We start from the raw sequence: 20,442 nt of genomic DNA, 5'->3' as shown, positions 1-20,442 counted from the left end.
CTCCTCAGGCCACATAGCCCCGTTCTCCCCGCCCTGCTAATGGGGTGGGGGGTCGGGCAGGGACACATCTAGCCTGGTGTTTACCCACCACCCCAGGCCAAGTGACAGTGACAGGCCAGGGAGAGTAGCCCCCTTCTCTCCTGCCCCTTGGCTGGCTTCCTGGGGCAGGAGGGAAGGTTCTATTTCCTCTCCCATTGTTTAGTCATTTACTCCACCTTGAATTAATGTGCTCTGAGGACCTGGCTAAACATGGAATACAGCCTGCAAGGCTCCTGCAGCCAGTCTAGTGTAGCAGTTCTCAACTGGTGGAGATTTTGCCCCTGGGGACATCTGGCAATGTCTGGGACACTTAGTTGTCACAACTGGGGGAGGAGATGCCACCGACATCTAACAGGTAGAGGCTGGGGATGTTGCTCAGCATCCTACAATGCACGGGACTACCCCCCACAACGGAAAATTATAGACCCCAAAATGTCAACAGTGCCAAGTCTCAAAACCTCAGCCTAGTGGGTTAGACATGAGATAATATGACTGGGCAGCCTGATCTAGCCTGGGCATCTGGGGGTGTCCCAGGAAACAGAGGATGGAGGTGCGCTGATTTAGTGGGAAAGCGGTGGAGGGGGCTCCCTGGGGAGGAGATGGCCTATGCAAAGGCCCTGAGGCAGAAGCACAGCGTGTCTAGGAAAAGCACTTAAGGCCAGTGTGGACAGGGCTGAGTGAGCAAGGGTTGGGGGTGCCAACGGCAGTGGGAGAGTCAGCAAGTTGCTTGGACCTTGGAGGCCATGAGGATAATTTTGTTTTTTATCCCAAAAGCAGAAGGAGCTTCTGAAAACTGTGATAACAGAAAGGGGTATGGTCTGATCTGCCCGTTTAATAGGTCACTCTGAGGGCAAGAGTGGACACACGGGGCCAGTTGGGTAGCGAGGATGGTGCCAGGACTGGGAAGATGGTAACAGCAGATGAGTCCAAGAGATATGCAGGAGGGAGACCCAACAGGATGTGCTGATAAAATCCAGGGGGCCGGGAGGCTCAGTGGAAGGCTGGGGTGCCATCCGCCCAGGCAGGAGAACTGGAAGAGGAGCCTTCCATCTGCCTGAGCCTGGCAGTGGGTGCCCCGCCCACTGGGCAAACTCCCTCTGTTCTCTAGGTGTGGGACCCTTCATGGCACCTGAAGGAGGTCTGTCCTGGCCACCTGCTCCTGCAGGCTGAGCTCTCTTCTCCTGCCTTTTATCTCCTCCAGCCCCCTAGGAGCAGTGACTACACTGGGCAGATCAGAACTTCCTGTCTGTCTGTTATGTCCCACCCAACTGTGGACTCTTTGAGGTCCAAGGCAGGTGGGACCTCTCTGCACCCAGCCCTGCCCCAGGGAGGAAAGGCCTTTCTGTTTTCAGAAAGGAGGGATCTTAGGAGGGATGTCTGCAGAGGGGGCCTCTTCATTGGTCTCCAGCATGGCTTGAGCCTTTCCTGTGACCTGCCTCATGATGTCACAGTAATCCATCCAAGCCAACCTCACAGCCACCTCCCGCCAGGCCAGACCTCCCTCTCACAAGGATGCAGGTGGGTGCTGGTGTCATCCAAGCCCCACACATGCCCCCTGGCTGCCCTGAGCACCTGCTCTTCCTGCCCACCCTCTGCCACCTCCCTAGTGGGGCTAGGCCCTTGTCACCCAGGCAAAGGTCACTGGCTTGGGTCTAGTGTTCTCATACCTGGCACATCCCTCATGCCAGGCAGTCAGCAGGGACCATGGGCTTAGGAAGCTCCTCATCCCGGAGACCCCTCCCGCTCGGCCCCGACCTCCTCTGGGGTCCCAACTCTGAGAAGGCCCCTCACCTCCACCGCAGGGCTTGGAGCAGGGAGACCACTTCTTCAGGGCCCACTCGTAGCCCACGGAATTGTCCTCCAGGACATTGTTGTCATCCACATTGAGCGAGTCCTCATGGATCATGTATTTGTAGGTCAGCGAGATGCGGGCGTCCCCCTGCGGGATGACCTGCCCCGGAGACGGACGTGAATGTGTCTGCCCACCACCACCCTCCCTCAGCGACCAGGTTAGGAAGGTCAGCCCGAGGAACATGCACAGCCAAGTCTCGTTATTCACGGTAGTCAGGTTCTAGAAAGTCCCGGCAAACACCGAATCTGCCAGTACTGAACTGCTGCTCGCAGGGGAACACAGCGTCAGGGCCTGCGAACCTCTGGTCGTGACAGTTTCATCAACAGTCAATGCATAAGCTTTTTCTATGTGCGTTTCTGTTTAAAGACACCTTAATTAGTACATGCCATTGATTCATTAACACTGAACTCACGGCCAGCACCCGGTTACTTGTGCCTGGACGCAGCTCATCTAACACATGCGTTCTCTCCTTAGGGCAAACCTGCAGCTTCCTGCTCAGAGGAACACCGGACCCATGCTTGGGGCCATTTTAAACAATGAGATCATCCCCCGAAAGCACGAATTGGGAGATTGGGATTGACATATATACACTAATATGTGTAAAATAGATAACTAATAAGAACCTGCTGTATAAAAAATAAATTTTTAAAATTCAAAAATAAATAAATAAAAATAATAAATAAATTAATTAATTAAAAAAATGCGAACAACATGGCAGTAAATAGAGTGTGAAAAAGACGCTTGTTTACAGTAGGAGACCTCGCCTGTTTCCGCCTCCTCACATTTTCCCCTGCTCCACTACGAGTACAGGCAGACCTCGCTTTATGGCGCTTTGTTTTACTGCGCTTCGCAGATATTACGTTTTTTTACAAATTAAACTTTTGTGGCAGCCCCACATCCAGCAAGTCTATTGGCGCCATTTGTCAACAGGATTTGCTCACTTTGTGTCTTTGGGTCACATTTTGGTAATTCCCACAATATTTCAAACTTTTTCATTATTATTACTTTTATTATGGTGATCTCTGATCAGTGATCTTTGATGTTATTATTGTAACTGATTTTTTGTTTTGTATTTTTAATCAAGGTATGTACATTGTTCTTTTTAGACCTAAGGCTATCACACACACTGAGAAACCAAAACGTTCATGTGACTTGCGTTATTGCCATATTCGCCTTACTGCAGTGGTCTGGAACCGATCCTGCAGTATCTCCTGAGGTACGCCTGTATTGATTTTGGGATTAGAAATACTTTCGGTAGGTGAATTTACCAATACAGAAATGGCAGATACTGAAGCCTGACTGTATATGCACTGACAAAGGCAGGGCACCAAAGGCGTTTCTGGGGATGAAAAGTACATGCAGCCGAGGTGAGCAGAGCAGAGCACAGCACACATGAAACACCCCGTCCCCACAGCTGCGCACCTTGGTGTGGGGCGCTGGGTCCAGATGCCTGAACCCAACCATGGTGTGCTCACCTTAACGGAGGGGCAAAAGTCACCTGAGTCTTACCTGTAGTGTTTTAACTTCTTTTACTGATAAAATATATTATGTATGCAATTAAAATTAATTTTTAAAAAGTGAATTAGGAAATCAAGCTCCCTCTGTACTTCCATCACCAGGAGCAGCCTGTGGTCCTGGACTCAGGAGACCTGGGGTCCAGTCCTGCTCAGGGACAAAGTCTAGTGTGACCTGGGTCTAGCAGTCCAATTTCCTGAGCCCCATTGGTCACCCCCAGAGAGTTGCTGGGTTTGGATACAGTGGCAGACATGAATAAGCATGATGAAAGGTGGTCATGAATGTCACCCAGAGGGGGAAACCTAATCGCTTGCAGGGGATTTTGTCTTTAGTCACCCAGGGGTTGATACAGGGCCCAGAGCCCAACTGGTGGCTCCATGTCTGTTCCTTGCTCTGACACAGAGATAGAGACCCTTGGTCCAAAAGTCAGGCCAGAGAGGCCGTTCAGAGCATGGTCCAAAGGATGCAGGGCGGCTCAGGGTTCCCAGGCACCCCTCCATCCCTTCCCTAGCAGCTACTTGCCCCCTGCCTGGGCAGCCAGGAAGCGGTGGGCCTGGCCTCTGCCTCGACTTACCAGGACAGTGATGGTCCCGTGGAGGGGGCCCATGGTCTGCAGCGTCTCCCGGCCATCCTCATCCCGGTACTCCCACTCCACACCCATGGCAATGAAGGATTTGGAGTTGGGATCCACGTCATTCTCTTCATTTAAAATGAACTTGCCTGTCTCCAGGTTCTTGATGGCTGAGAATGGCAGAAGACAGCCAGTGTCACCCAGGGGCAGAACTGCGGGAAGGCTGGCAGGGTATGCTGGTTTGAACAGGTTGGGGGAGTTACAGGGAGCAGAGCCCCTCGTCTCCCAGCTGTCTTCTGCCAGGGGCCTGTCAGTCCCACTGACAGCCCAAATCACCTTGGGAACCTGACCTGTCCTTTGTCTCTCAGCCAAAACTAGGTTTCCCTCTAACCCTGCCCTTCTGCCAGGCCCAGGGCCCTTTCCTGGATCTGTCCCTCAGGCCCTGAAGGAGATGCTACATGGCAAGGGACTCGGCAGGCATCAAGGCCACCTCCTTGCTGTCTACTTGGAACACTCAGTGGGCTCTCAGAGCCACTGCCCTCCCTGCCCCAGCCCCCTGGGTGAGGGTCATCTGCTGGACACCAGGGCACAGGGCTGGGTGAGGGCTTCCTTCCCTGGGATGAGCATACGTCCCATATGTCTCCCCACCCTGTTGGTAACTGTGGCTCGGCCTGGGTCCCCACCAGTTCCCCACAACCCAAAGAGGCCTGACCTGGCCCGGGGACCACTCAGGCCACTAGGCATCCACAAAGAATGTCTAGGAGCCGAGACTCCACTGGTCAGGAAGCCCCACGCTTCCCACAGTGGAAGGTGTCTGCTGGGGGGCTGCTGGAAGATTTTAGGTGGTGTCACAGACGGGGCACAAAATTCATGGGATCAAAGAGTGAGGAAATCATTCCCTTCACAAGTCTCCTAGAATCCCCTGAGAGTCTCAGCGGGCGCCAGGAGGTCCTCAGCTTGTCACTAACCCTCCCTCCTCTAGTGCAGGGAGAGCCCTCGGCAGGAAACAGTGTTTAGGTAGAAGTGTCTTTTTTTTCAGGGATCAACTTTTATATTTGCCTTCTACTTAAGGCAAGTGCCACTGGCTTTGCATTTTGGGATAGCAACATAAAGTCTCCTCTTAAAATAAGGAAGAAAGAAAAATTCATATTAAAAAGAGTGGTGTCTGTCTCGCGTCAGCGGCGGGGGCCAGGTGGAGGCAAGTCATGGAGCCCCTGACCCAGGCTGGCCTCCAGGGCACAGGGAGGAAGGTCGGGACCCAAATTGGGGGAAGGGACTTGTATAGGGTCCCCTCAGTGACCCCGGCATCACCTCCTACTTCAGCCTTACAACTTGGTGGGGGGCATGGATGGGTGAAGCCCCTTTGAGGAGCCCCAGGCAGCCTGGAGGAGCACAGCCCCACAGGGGCTGCCATGTGAGAAGGGGGCACTCAGAGTTGTTAGAACATCCAAATTTTCAACAGATGCCAGGAATCCCTATTCCAAAAGAATCACTTGAATTTAAAATGAAACTAAATGAAAAAATGCAAATACATCATGGGAGCCCATCTACCAGCTGGCCTTAGCAGCCACTGCTTAAGGACTTTGCCTGCCTTCCAGTGGACAGGGGGCTTTCCCCTTGGCCTCGCGATGGAGTTAGTGTGGGGAGGTGTGGCATGTCGTAAACACATGTCCCTCCACAGCTGCTGCCAGGGAAGCCCTCTGATCCCAACCCCTGGCCTCTCCATTGGGGAATGACTCCAGGAGACGTCCACCAGGTGGGCCAGGCCAGGGACAGGGGAGATGGGGCTGCAGCCACGCCTCTCAGCTGGGCCCCTGATCCCCGGAAGAGTCAGGCTGCAGATCCACCGCACTGTCTGGGCTCCGACACTCACCCAGGTGGTGGCTGGTGGTGTCTGCCTCCTGGATAAGCAGGTGTCTGGCTCCTGCCGGGATCTCAAACATCTTGATGTAACCTTTGTTGGGATGTGGGGAGACAAAGCCAAATGAGAAGGGAGAGGCCGTCGAATGCAGACAATGCCAGGAGGGCCTTGCCCTCGAAGGTGGTTCCAGAGCCCCCAATGTTTTATGGGCTCTGACTGCCCACCCAGAGAGGGGTCCACGGGAAAGGTAGCACATCCCAGCCAGCCACAGCCCTTGGCTCATCTTCAAATCCAGGCGCTCCTTCAGCCTCCTCCCTTGAAAACTTAGTGGGCATCCTCGTGAGTGTCCCTGGAGTCACACCTGGGCACGGAGCTAAGATGCCACATCCAGGAGGGAGGCCTTCAGCAAACTGCTTGCCCTCCCTGGACCTTGGCGGCTTAATCCGCAAACTGAAGACAGCCTGCTCACGTGGGGCACTGCAGAAGGCCAGCTCCTGGCACCCTGGCACCAGCTCTGAGTGGAGTCTGGCAGGTTTGTCCCATGGCCTTCTTCCAAAAGAGGTGAACCAAAGTGGCTTCTCACCATTTCGGACAGAGGCAGAGCAGTCAGCTGCTACAAGCCCACCCAGAGCACCGAAGCCAGACGGAGGTACCACTGTGGAAGGAGGCTCACCAAGCGGTCTGTTTTCCCAGAATCCACCTTGGTCAGGGACCCCAAGTTCCCCAGCCCCATCCTGTGGCCCTGTGGGGACAGGCTTACATGTCCCTAGGCCACAGGCTGCACTGACCAGCCCATCAAAGTCCTGCTGACAGGTGGCTGGGGGCAGCGAGCAAGGGAGGCCACCTGGCGACCCGAAAGCCTTGGAGGGCTGGGGAGGGTGCCCTCAAATAAAGACTTCTAAGACCCACCCTGGGCACCTATACCCCGGCATTATCCCTGTCCCCGCCCACCCTGGGGCCTGGCGCAGCTGCCCCTGACCCTCCACCTCACCCTCCCAGACTTACACCCCCTCTCCCGCAAACAGCTGAGAACCCAGTCAGAGCCACCCGGCCAGGTGCTATAGACATTCAGGCCTGGGTGCCCTGGGCAGGGGGAGGGAGGGGCGCACTCACCGAGCTTCTTGGGCGAGCGTGTGAATGTGCCCTTGACCACCTTGCAGTGGGAGTTGTCCCCTCCACACACACCACACTTGTCCTCCTGCTTGCTGGAGCCGATCACCCCATCACAGCCCACCTTCTGCAGAGGGGTGGGGAGGTGCAGTGTACACTCCAGACCCCCTCTCCCCACCTGTTCCCTCCACAGCCCAGGTCTGGGCATCCCTTCTTAGCAGTTCCTGATGCAGGGGAAGGAGAGGGGGCTTTGGAGCAAGACAGACCCTGTGTGCCCATCCAAGGACCAGCCTTTCCCCCTCACTCATCCACTCGTCTGGACAGTGTGACCTGCGGAGGGCTCTGTACAGCCTAAACAGGGCCTGGTCCTGAGGCTGTCCTGCCACAGCATGCTGGCGTCCTAATGGACATATCAGACATGGCCTCTGCTCCTTCTCCCGGCCGTCCACGCAGCGCAGCCCCAGAGGCGGTCCCTCCAGGGCTCGCACCCAAAGCTTAGGCCAAGATGTCCCTCCCTCACACTGCCCCCAGGAACAGTGTCCTCTTCAGTCTGCCTCGGGGTGTCTGGGCAGGAGGTGACAAGAGTTGGTAGGAACACTTGTGCCTTCATTCTCTCAACCAATCCTCTCAACACTGTCCACTCTAGTACCGAAAATTGTTCCACACAGAGCAGGGACGCTCCTTGCCCAGGGCCACCTGGTAGAGGCAGTAACAAATTCCGGTTCTGTAACTCTCTATAGCCCTGCCGATAGCACAGCATTCCCAGGGCCCCAGAGCTCTGCAGGGAGCAGACCCTGGGTCTGAACACACTGCCTGAGGCCACTTTCATATCCATGACCACACTCAGCAGGGAAGACAACCTCTCCTCCTAGCTGGTCTGCTCCCCGTCTGTCCTAGAGTGCACCATAGCATCACAGGTTTCCCTCTTTGCCCTGGCTGCCAGAAAGCCCAGAGCCAATTCACCCCTCAGGATCCTCCTATCCCCGCCTCTTGTGAGACTGCTTCCTTTCCCTTTGCTCTTTGATTTATTATTTTTTTTATATCTCTTTTTCGTATTTTATTTTTGCTTTTTTAAAATACTCACTTAAAAAATTTTTTTTATTGGAGTATATTTGCTTCACAATATTGTGTTAGTTTTGCTCTTTGATTTCTGACTTTTGTCTTACAAAGACCTTTGAGGGAAGGGTCTCTAGACTATGAAGGGGCTACAGAGCCACTTCCTGGCAATGCAGTCTCAGAGAAACTTCAAGTTTGTTTCCACATTTGTGACATGGAGTCAGAGCAGCAAGGCCTGCCAGGGCTGTTGATCAGATGAGAGGATATGGCCCTTGTAAACAGTCACACGTTGCCTGAAGGATGAAGCTGATGCTGAGGAGGAGGGAAGAGAAAGAGGGGAGGAGGGAGAGGAAGGGAGGGAGGGGAGAACCTCCTGTCCAGCCAGGGTGGTTGTGATATTGTGATTTATGATATATATATATATTTGGTCTTCATCCAGTTTCTGGCTAGACCTCCTAAAACCCTTGGAATTTCCTGTGGTGAGAGCCATAAAGCTGTCTTTATGGGGAGTGGGGTTGAGTAGGTGGTCAGTGACCCATTATTTAGTCAGTCATGCCTGTAATGAAGTCTCCATAACAACCCAAAAGGGTGGAGTTTGGAGAGCTTCTGGGTTGGTGAACACATGGAGATTTGGGGACAGCAGCACGCTCTGGAAGGGCCTGGAAGCTCCATTCCTTCCTACATACCTTGCCTTAAGCATCTTCCATCTGCCTGTTCCTGAGCTATATCCTTTTATAATAAACTGGTAATCCAGTAACTGTTTTTTGAGTTCTAAGAGTCACTCTAGCAAATTAATTGAACCCAAGGAGGGGGCTATTGGAACCTCCAATCTACAGCCTGTTAATCAGAAGCGCAGGTGACAACCTGGACTTGTGATTGGCATCTGAAGGCAGGGGGCCGTCTTATAGGACTGAGGCCCTAACTTGTGGCATCTGATGCTATCTCCAGGTTGGTAGTGTCAGAACTGAGTTGAATTGTAGGACACTGCCAACTAAAAATTGGCACTTGCCTTCTGCTTCTACAAGGATTAGGTCACTAGCCACTGCAGTCACTGACCTTCAACACACCTGAAAGGAGTTCAGGGTGGAGATCAGGAATGAGGCACTCTTGTGCTCTGGGAAAAACTGGCAGAACAGGCCTTCAGATAGTTAGATATTTTCAGGAGAAGATTTTATGAACCCATAAATTCTTGCATCTTCTATCTAAGAAAGCACCAAAATCATTAATGGCGACATCTGCTCCTGGTGACTAGCAGCAACCTCCTTGTGACCAGCAGCAAGCCTCTGCCACAATGTGTGCTTGACTGCACGTACCCCCTTTCACTAAAATCATGCATAATACTGACCTCCGCTTACCTCTTTGGAGCAGTTCCTCAGAGCTATAGTCCTCATTTTGCCCCAAATAAAACTTAACTAACATCTCTCACATTATGCAATTTTTTTCAGCCCACAACATCCAGCTGGTGTCAGAGAATTGCTTGTTGGACATGTGGGGGAAAATACCCCAAACTGGGATCGGAATCAGAATCTTTATGGCCTCATTTAATTCCTGATTCCCTGCTCTGTGTGTGTGTGTGTGTGTGTGTGTGTGTGTGTGTCTTTATTCTCCTGACATGTCTTTTGCTGTCATTTCGCTTTGAAACTTCCTGAGTCATTGTGTTTTGATATTCTCTCATTGACAGTGTCCACTTGGATATTAGATTCTTTTAAAAGAAGAGTTTCACATTCACATGTATTGTGAGGACTCCTACATTTCATCTTATTACTCCCATTTCCCTTGTGTGTTTTCAACCTTTCTGTCTCCTTTGTTTTCTAACTTTTGCAATGTGACCATATATAAATGTAAACATTTTCTAATTATGCAAAAATCTATCATTCTACTGTTATCTGTTCAAAATCACCATTAATGAATGAAATATCCTATTCTTCTCCAGTTGTCAATGTCAGGAGTGAAGCTCTAGACACGCCCACTAACCAAGAGGGTGAATCAGTGTTCCTACTTCCCTGTTATGTTTGTACCATACGCACAGCTGCCATCTAAAGCTACTTCCACTACTAAATGTTTCCCATGAGGGCCGTAGCCTCTCTTAATCACAGTTTTTAATATTTTCTGTGTGTTATGATGTTTTGACATCTTAAAAATCTTGCTAGTCAAGAAGAGACCGTCCCTCCCAGGGCTAGCTAGTCAGTTCTTAGGGACAGCAATGGAAGCACACCTTTCAAACACAAACCAACTGATTCCTCCCTTTATCAAACTCTCACACACTAAGCCAATATGTCTCTGCCCTAAATCATCCCAGGGTCAGATACCAGGAATCTAGAGACCACTCCTGCCAGAATTATTCAAACTGGCCAATCCCAAGCTGTTTACTCTGCCTGCCTTGCCATGGAAACCCCAATAAAAGCTTTGGCCCAGACTTTCTCCTGCTCCCTCTGCCTGCCAACTGAATCTGGTGCTTCTCCATGTGGCCCTGCACAGCATGCCATGCCCTTCCTTATTACTTAAGTAATAAGTTCTTCTTTCAATGGCACTGACTTCTCTGTGTCATCATTTGGTCACCTCCATCAATTAAAACCCCTCAGGTACAGGGGAGACACTGCTGTCTTTAAGTATTTGGTTGAGTGTTTGGAGTGTGAGCAGACTGTATGGCTTGCTCTCCCAGCTGGCTGCAGTCCTACTGAAATCACGTGCCTGGAGAGAATCCCTGAGCTTGCCTCCAGCTACTCCACACCCCACCTCCCTGCTCTTCCAGCCTCATCCGTCTCTGCCAGGGGGCCTGCAGCATTCTGCCAGGCTCTCTGCCAGGGACATCCTGAGGATGCTCGTTTCTCAGGAAGGTAAGATGAGAATCAGCCTCTTTGACACCTACAATCAGTCTCATCTACACAGAGGCTTCCAGGTGTTTCTAGGGGACGGGACAGTTCTGCACTCATGTTACTACTTTATGCCGAGTGTGCCCCACAGTTGTCTCTTGTAACAGCCTAAGATTGAAGCCAAAGACAATAAAGTAACAGAAAACACATCAGGGCATTTCTACAAAGAGCCAAACCAACGAGAGCCATGGTGGGCCACCCTGATCGAGAGTAAGCTGTCCAGTGCCCAGAGGAGTGCAAGGACATGGCAGTGCTTCACAAGGGGTCCCCCAGGGACCTTGTGCATCAAGATCACCTGGCAAAACTGGTAAAACTCATGCTCTGGGCCACAGCCTCGATCTACGTAAGCAGAATCTCTGAGGTGGAGCCCCAAGCTCCTCAGGTGGCTCCTCAGACTCAAGTCTGAGAACCCTTGTCATGGAGAGAGGCAGCAGGGAGCAGGGGGTGGGAACCAACATTTTCTGAGAGCCTGCCCTGATCTAGATGCTGTTTGCAACACTTTGCAAGCTCAACCTCAGTGAATCCTCCCAAAGCCCCAGAAAGCTGAGGCCCTGAGCTGCGGCTGCCCCTGCTCCTGTGGCACCGCACTGGCCTCGTGGCACTCACCCTGCAGTCCCCACGCACGCAGAGGCTGAAGGCGTCCTTGTAAGAACAGCGCGTCCCATCATGCACCATGCGCTTCATGGACACCACCTCCCCAGTCTCCTTGGACTCACAGTAGAGGTGGCATCTCTCTTTGGCTGGAAGGGAAGCAGAGGGGTGTTGGTGAGGAGGGCCAGCTGCACCACTCACTTTGCTTGCAGTTTCCTTCCCAAGTTTGCTAAAGGGAAGCACCCTGCAAGGAGAAACTCTCACCCAGGAGGGTCTTCTTACGATTCACCCGCCCCCCTACATGCCTGACCTGGGCCGGGAGAGAAAGCGAAAGGGGGCAGATAACTGCAACCCCCTTCGTGACCCTGTAGTGTGGGACTTAGGAAGAGCTTTTCCCAACTGAGCCAGGCTGTTGTTGGTGCAGCCAGGTCTCAGATTCCCGAGGCCCTGCCCAGAGACCCCCATATCGAGGGGAAGGGAAAATGGCTGTTTACCAGGTCTCTACCTGGAGACCCTTTTCAGTCAACCTCTGAAACACCAAATAAGATGCCCCCTGATTCAGTCTTGGGTCCCTGGCACCTTCCCTTCTCAGCATTTACCTCCGAGGTCACTATGACACCACGTCATTATTTGATTTTTCACCAGACCAAAGCCTCCCTCTGAGAGGGGGATCTGTCTGCTCTGGCACCGCCTCCTTGAATGCACACGTGGGGCTTGCAAAAGGTGCTCAGCCGGTGTGACACACATGGGGTGATGGAGGATGCTCTGCTAGCAGGCCCCAGTCCCCACTCCCCTCCTCTGCCCAATGCCTGGAAGGAACGGAAACTGTGTTTCTCCATCATTTAGTGGGAGGGGGACCCAAATGAAATACAAACACTCTCATGCTTGAAACTACCAGACTTTTCAGTTCTAGGAGCCAACAAATGCCTTTTGATGCTTAAACCAGTTCAAGTCACTTGGAACTGAGAGCGCCCACTGAAAGATGAGAGATCAGAAGTAACCTGATTCCTTGGCAGGCTCCGCCCCTGCCCTACGCCTCATGGCTGAGCCAGGGTAAAGGCGCAACGCTAGCCTTGTCCACTGGGTGGCGAGCACAGGAGCCTGGGGCCAGCTGGGCCCCGCCCTCTCCGCTACATCCTTGGCCAGGTGCAGTTGTCTGGCTCTTCTGGGATTGCAGTCCTGCTGTGAGCCCCAAGCCGGCAGCCACCCTGCCCAGGGTGGGCTCTGCTGGCATGCCCATGCAGAATCAGTGGCCCAGTGAGCCCTGGCCTGTACACTGAACGCCCACTCCCCTTAGGGCTCACCATCCCGGTGCTCATGGGGCAGCCAGTGGTGCTGGGCGTCACCATGCTCGAAGTATAGATCCCACTGCCGGCACTGCTCCTCACGGAAGTCAGCCAGGGCGTCAGGGCAGTCCTGGGAGTTGCAGAGCTGGAAATCGTAGGCAAGGCCTGAGCAGGTGCGGCCCCCATTGGCTGGGCTGGAGGAGAAAGCAGAAAGGTCTTACAGCTCGGTGCCAGGAAGAGGCCAGCACACGGGTGCCACTTGTGGGATCTGGGGGGAATCCCTGATCCTTGGGGGTCAGGGGGCAGCTCTGTTGAGTGAAGGGATGCAGCCTTGCCCTGTCCCAGCCGCAGGACCTGGGCTATCCCCCAGCCTCCAGGGCCTTGGAGCATCACTATAGAAGGCGCTGGTAATCCTCTCTCGGGGGCCCCATGGGAAGGGAGCATCTACTCAGCCCCTGTGCACCCCCCCACCCCCATCCCAGCTCCTGTAGCTGTGGCGGTGAACCAACAGTGAGCTGTAACAGGGTGTTTAGGTTCTGCTGTGCCCCCGGCCATAAGCCCCAGGGTGGTGGAGCTGGGTGAGCGTCCCCTACATCCGGGCCTGGGCCTGGGCCTCACACATGCTGGGAACTCAGAGCAATTTTGAAGTAGTGGAATCTTGCTACAAGTGTTCTTAACAAGTGTCAGGTACACAGTGGACACTCCATCTCCAGCTTTCCTCCACCTCAAGAAAACTTGGGCTGTGTTTCTGTAATTTCCTTACTTTGTTGAGAACATCAGCAGTCCACAAAGCACTAACCCCACAGGAAAGGCGCCAGCTGGTGGCCAACAGGTGCCCATGGCAGGTGGGGTGATGGGGCATGGCAGGCCAGCACCCTGGGAGGAGCTGGGGGGCTTCAGTGCTGCCATCTGCTAGGCATGGCAGAGCCAAGCAGAACCCGAGGTCCGCCCGAGACTTGGGCAAAAGTCATGTTCTGCTGTGATGATGGATGTATAGCATATAGCACTGTAGAGTGAATGATGGAAGGGGCTGGCTTCCATGAGGCTCCTTGCACAGTGCCGTGTTCTCAGGGGAAGTCGGTGGAAATAACAATCTGAGAAATTTGTGGAGAAAGAACCAAGAGGCCTCAGTGTTTGATGGGGACCATGAAAGAAAGGGTGACTTTGAGATTTACACCAGGGCCACTGATGGGACCACAGACCAATGACAACACCAACCAGGGCATCACCAGGAGGGGGTGCAGGCCTGGGTGTAGGTGTGGGGAGCCCAGGGGCATCGTGCAGCAGGAAAAAGCAGGAAGGGGTCGGACTGTCACTGGAGCCCCCGGCCAGCCCAGATGGGAGCCATACAGATTCAAATGGAAATCCATGATAATTCCAAAAGAGAATGTGAGTTGGAGAATTCAAGGGAGGCCAGGGAGGAAGAGAAATTGAAGAGCTTGAGCTCATGCTGTAGATTGTTTGCAGTTCTGCAATCAAGAGTGGCGAGGCAAAGAACACAGAGGGAACTCAATCCAGTGAGCGGGGGCCCAGTTGGGAACCTCAGGAATCTTCACACTGGCCACAGTGTCCCAGGAAAAGCTACTGAGCCAGGGAGCAGCAACTAAAGATGGGGTAGCATAAGGCCCAGCTGTCGTCTCCAGGAGGACACACGAAAGGGGAGGCCCACGGGGCGCACTGGCGTTGCTGACAAAGAGGCTGTGTGGGGCCTGTGGGCTCTGAAATGCTCTGGGCGCTGCAGCTGTGCGTATTCCCTGCGGATGCAAGTGAAGCTGGCATAAATGAACCGTGCTCAGAGCTCTGTGTGGCGCATCTGTGTTGTCTGATGGTCACTGCTGTGCACGGAATGCTGGCACTGGCCAGGGGTTAGCTACTCTCCAGGCCCAACAGTGTTTGTGAAGAGATGGAATGGCAGGCAGTTCTGACAGTTTTGCTCACGTCACTGCTGCCCCTGTCCCTTGCTGCCACCAAGAAGGCTGAACCAGCCAGAGGGGTAAGAAAATCCCTAGAGTGCGCAGGTGGGAGGGACAGAACATAGAGCACCCAGAACCTGCATGATCTCCCCCAGGGCCAGACCTGGGGGTGAGTCCCCTGTACCCCAAGAGCCCAGCATCAGGCACCACGAGGAGTCAGGGCCTGGTGGGGGGAGAGAGGGGTTGTCAGGCCAGATCTGCTCTTCTGACTGTGCACCCTGGACCAGAACCTGGAAGTCCTCACCCAGCACCCTGTAGCCTCTGAGCTTCTAACTTCTTGTCTTGTCAATCTCATCTTGAAGCAACTGTAACAGCCCCAGGGGAGCTCTGAGGATAGCACAGGGGATGGGGCCTGCCTGGGAGGCAGGATGGGGAGCATGGGTGGAGGTGGGAGTCCAGCGGGCCTTCGGGCAGCCTCTCCAGGCTGTTTCTCCCCTGGGCAGCTGGGAATGGGTGGCATGTCACTGACCCTGCCTCTTGCCTGATTGCAAACAGCTGCTCTCCTGCTCAGGCTCCCGGCATCCTGGGGCCCGAGAGAGCCCTCCTCTTTATCCCCATTGCCCCATCTCTGTTCCACCTCCTATTCTTGATGCCCTCAACCAAGAAGAGCAGAGGAGGTCGGTGTCTAGAGTAGGATGCAGGCCAAGTGGGAGGAATGGCCCTAGGCCACCAGGTCAGAAGACCAGGTTTCCAAGTCTCCAGAGCTGGCTCTGGCCCCAGCAGGCTATGTGGCATGAGCCCTCCCTTCTCTAAGTCTCAGTCCCTCCCAGGAAGATGAGACAGGGCCAGAGCTGCCTGCCCTCACACCCTCTCCAGAACTGACATCCGCAGGGGCCTTGCAGGATAGGGTTGGCTAGCAAGGGCCCTTGGGGACCGCAGCTGCCACCGAGGAAGGCTGGGAAACATCAGGGCCAACTCACTGTGGGTTGTCGCACTGACGGGTCCTGAACTTCACACCTGTGCCGCAGGTACGCGAGCAGGAGCCGAAGGGACTCCAGGCACCCCAGTTGCCATCTCGCTTGAGGATGTCAGGTGTCAGCCAGATGCAGTGTCCTTTAAAGCAGTGCTGAAAGACAGAAGGTCACATGCCCCCCACCCTTCAGCCTGCAGTGCCTGTGATGACTGCCTGGCCCTCGAGGCACAGGGAGAACAGGCCCTACTCACCCCTAGAAGCTCAGAACTTTGCTGGGAGGCATGGTAAGGTGTTGGCCCACCCAGCTTCCCCTGACCACCACCCTGGTCTCCCACCATCCTCAGTGCCTTGTTCAGCCTACTCTGTCCCCACAGCCAGAGCCCACCCCACACCGTGTCTGCAGGATGAAACCCCCAGCCTGGTGTGCCCACACAGCGCCATTCATAAAGATGTAAGCGGCACATCAACCAGTGACTCTAGAGACATGTAAGGTCTACTGTTTAAGTAAAAAAAAGCAATTTAAAAGAAATATGGAAACGAAGGATAGGTGATATGTTGACATGGTAAAAATTCATGAATATAGTAAGTAGAACACTGGAGTACAAGAAACTCAAGTCTACAACTTGAATCTATCACTCTGCTGCCCTTCCTAGTCCAGAGAGGAAGCTTATACAATTTAGGGCCCATTTGAAGAAGATTGCAAAATTAAAAATACTAAATTAGGTATAAAATGGAATATTGATTTAGAATTAGAAAATATAAAACAAAATATTTAAAAACTGACAAATACCACAAACCACCAAAAACAGAGAACAATGATTTTTTTCAAATTGATTGATGGACAGAACATTTCCTGCAGTTCTAACTATATACTCTTTCATGCCCTCTTCATATGACAATAATTTTGTAGGATTGTATTCCATAGGGAGAATAGAAAGATAATGCAGTCATTCCTCAGCAAGTTTTTTCTGTAAGGGCCAGACAGTAACTGTTTTAGTCTTTGCAGGCTACATGCTCTCTATTTCAACTATTCAACTCTGCCATTAGAGCATGAAAGTGGCTACAGACAACATATAAATGAATGGAATGGCTGCATTCCAATAAAACTTTGTTTACAAAAGCAGCAAATGGAAACTTCTAGAATGGAGCTGTAAGAAACTTGGTGAACTCTCTCCTCAGTAAAACAGCTATTTAACTGGTGAAAATTATTTTCTAAACAAACCATTTAAATTATCTGGACAACAATGACTGACTGTATAGCATAGGGAACTATATTCAATATCTTGTAATAACCTATAATGGAAAAGAATCTGAAAAAGAATATATATAACTGAATCACTTTGTTGTATACCTGAAACTAACACAATATTGTAAATCAACTATACTTCAATTAAAAAAAAATAAAGTATCTGGAAATTGTCCTAAGGTCAATACAACAAATGGAGAAAATTTACTAAATCTTGGTAAGAATAGTGAAAGTCTATACATTTGAGCCACAACCCTCTCCCATTCCTTCCCCATCTCAGTGTGATGGAGGCTTTACTGCCTAAAAGTCAGAGGTCTTTGTCTCCTCAGCTCCCAGTCTAGGGCTTTCGTTTCACCCTGGGAAAGGCAGGCCACTGGCATCTCCCATACCTCCCAACTCTGTGTTGCAGAAAATCTGTTCCAGTCAGGGAACTCCCTTTGCCCACCCAGTCCTCACTCCCAGACTGGAGGTTCTACCCCAGGTATGGCAAACCAAGAATACAGTACTCCAGTAGCCCCTTTTCTGGCTTGCTTGTAGGGCAGAGGTTCCATGCTGAAAAGGAAAAGCCAAGAAGACTAGAAGCTACTATCTCTATCCAGTGACCTATTCGTAGACCAGGAGTGTCACTCTGGAAGTGGACCACCCTGCTCCTAGCTCCAGCACAGTGGTGCAGTAGTCTTCCCAGAGGGAGAGGCAGAACTGAGAGCTCCATAGCTCACCCTAAGAGGACTAACTTTATTTGGAACAGAGCATGAGGAAGTTCATGCCTAAGGGCATTGTCAAAAACAATAGAAATCTTGGTAGTGAGCAACTAAGAGGAGGCCAGTAGCTCCACAATACTAGTAAGCAACAAGTAAAATGGTAAACCAAGGGAAAAGAAGTGTAACCAGGGAAAAGACAGCTAAGAGCCCTCCTGGAGTCTGAGCAAGCCTCAAATATTGGTAACACCCTGCCGCTGTGAAGGGTCCAGAATCTAATTGGGTCAGGCTGTAGACAAGTTGTACCCCAGGGCAACTGTATCAAAAACAATACAGCATCAGCTAGCAGCTAGTGAAAGCTAATTGGGTGTGATACCAATAGAGGCAGAACAGCCAGAAGTTTAGCTGGAAGATCAAAGAAAGAGACAAAGAGAACCTGGCTAATCCCACTGTTCTGGGGGTGGAGGTGGGAAGCTGTGTGGCCTGGGTGACTATGCATATGCCCAAGGCTGTGATCTCTGAGGGGCAATATCAGCAGCTGCATGCTGCAGGGCAAATAAAATTTATTGAAACAGTGCATCCAAGTCACTAAAGAAATAAACAGGTAAACAAGCAAACAACAGCACAACAAGGTCTAGGGGAATCAATATCCAGAGTTTCTTCAACGTATCATCTAAAATGTCCAGTTTCAACAAAAATTTCTGAGACGTGAAAAGAAACAGGAAAGTGAAATCTATACACAGGAAAGTAAGCAGGCAACAGAAGCTGCCTTTGAGGAGGCCCAAATGTTAGAATTAGCAGACAAAAATTTCAAAATAGCTATTATAAATACATTCAAAGAACAAAAGGAAACCATGTCTAAAGAACAATGCTTCACCAAATGGCATCAGGAAAGAGATAGAAACTAAAAAAACACAAACAAAAAGAAAAAAAAGAAAAAGAAATTCTGTAGTTTAAAAGTACAAAAACAAATGAAAAATTCACTAGAGGGCTTAGTAGTAGATTTGAGCTGACAGAAGACTCCATGAACTTGAATATAGATCAATAGAAATTATGCAATCTGAAGAGAAGAGGGGGAAAAAAATAAAGAAAAATGAACAGAGCCTCTGAGAAACATGGAAGACCATAAGTTCACTGAAATGTGCACAGTAAAAGTGCCAGAAGGAGAGGACACAGAGAAAGGAGTAGAAAATATTCAAAGAAATAATGGCTGAAAACTTCCAAAATTTGACTAAAAACATTAACATACACATCCAAGAAATTTAACCAAGTAAAGTAAATGCAAAGAAATCCACACCCAGACACAATATAGTCAAATATAGAAAGACAAAGGTAAAATGTCAAAAGAAGCAAAAGAAAAATGACTCACTGGAAGCCCAATAAGATTAACAGTTTGGGATTAGCAGATGCAAACTGGTATATATAGAATGGATAAACAACAAGATCCTATTGTATAGCACAGGGAGCTATATTCAATATCTGTGATAAACCATAATGGAAAAGAGTATGAAAAAGAATATATATATATATATTTGTATAACTGAGTCACTTTGCAGTACAGCAGTAACACAACATTGTAATTCAACTAAGAAATTAGAAGTATTTTGAGTTAAAAAAAGAAAACAATTCTATTTACAATAGCATGAAAAAAAAAAGAAAGAAAGAAAAAGAAAAAAACCTTAGGAATAAATTGAAGAAAAAAATGCAAAACTAGTACACTGAAAACTACAAAACATTGTTGAAAGAAACCAAAGATCTAAGGAAATGGAAAGACATCCCATGTTCATGGATCAGAGTTTAATATGGAAGCACAGTCATACCTCAGAGATACTGCTGGTTAGGTTCCAGACCACCACAATTAAGCAAATATCAAAATAAGGAGGGTCACATGAATTTTTTTGGTTTCCCATTGCATGTAAAAGTTATGTTTACACTATACTGTAGTCTATTAAGTGTGCCATTATGTCTTAAAAAAACAATGTAATATCTTAATTGAAAATATTTTATCGTTAAAAAATGCTAACCATCAACTGATAATGCAGGGCTGCCACAAACTTTCAATTTGTTAAAAAAGAAAAAAAAAAAGTAATGTCTGCAAAGCACAGTAAAGCAAAGTCCAATAAAACGAGGGATGCCTGTACTCCCCAAATTGATCTGTAGATTCAATGCAACACTTATGCTGGAATTTTGCAGAAATTGAGAAACATCTCCTAAAATTCATATCAAATGTCAAAGGATCAGAAATAGCCAAAACAATCTTTAAAAACAACAAAGTGGAAGGACTCAGACTTCCCTATTTCAAAGCTTACCACAAAACTAGAATAATCAAGACAGTGTGGCCCTGCCATAAGGACAGACAATATTATTCATGGAACAGAATGCAGAGTCCCTAAAAGAACCTTTACATATGATCAACTGATTTTTAACAAAGGTACCAAGTGATTCAATGGAAAAAGAATAGCCTCTTCAACAAATGGTGCTGAGACAACTGGATATTCACATGCAAAAGAATAACGCTGGACTCCTTTCTCACACCTTACACAAATATTAACTGAAAATGGATCATAGATCCAAATGTAAGAGCAGGAATACATCTTCTTGACCTAATGGCAATGGTTTCTTAGTTACAACACCAAAACACGAGTGACAAAAGAAAGAATATCTAAATTGGACTTCACCAAAGTTAAAAGCTTTTGTACATCAAATGATACGATCATGAAAGTGAAAAGACAACCCACATAATGGGAGAAAATATTTGCAAACCATATATCTGAGCAGTCTGATAAGGGATTTGTAACCAGAATGTATAAAGAATGATTATAACTTGATAATAAAAAGATACCTCAATTAAAAAATAA

The 20,442-nt window shown here is 50.1% G+C and overlaps 1 protein-coding gene across 2 annotated transcripts in view; it reads right to left on the bottom strand.

The window, feature by feature from the left end:
- The window catches only part of ADAMTS2 (ADAM metallopeptidase with thrombospondin type 1 motif 2), a 229,653-nt gene that overhangs the window by 12,492 nt on the left and 196,719 nt on the right, over window positions 1-20,442 (bottom strand). For both annotated transcript variants that reach the window (XM_061190082.1, XM_061190083.1), the window contains 7 exons: window positions 15,648-15,793; window positions 12,773-12,948; window positions 11,484-11,617; window positions 6,952-7,075; window positions 5,851-5,931; window positions 3,981-4,147; window positions 1,831-1,990 (listed from right to left, as the gene is read on the bottom strand). In XM_061190082.1, coding sequence (XP_061046065.1) covers window positions 1,831-1,990; window positions 3,981-4,147; window positions 5,851-5,931; window positions 6,952-7,075; window positions 11,484-11,617; window positions 12,773-12,948; window positions 15,648-15,793 — 988 coding nt within the window. The remainder of the gene's footprint in view (window positions 1-1,830; window positions 1,991-3,980; window positions 4,148-5,850; window positions 5,932-6,951; window positions 7,076-11,483; window positions 11,618-12,772; window positions 12,949-15,647; window positions 15,794-20,442) is intronic.

Source organism: Eubalaena glacialis, chromosome 4 (genome assembly GCF_028564815.1).
Source record: "Eubalaena glacialis isolate mEubGla1 chromosome 4, mEubGla1.1.hap2.+ XY, whole genome shotgun sequence".
Lineage (NCBI taxonomy): Eukaryota > Metazoa > Chordata > Mammalia > Artiodactyla > Balaenidae > Eubalaena > Eubalaena glacialis.
The sequence above is the reverse complement of the archived record's forward strand: the minus strand, read 5'-3'. Positions and strand labels throughout refer to the sequence as shown.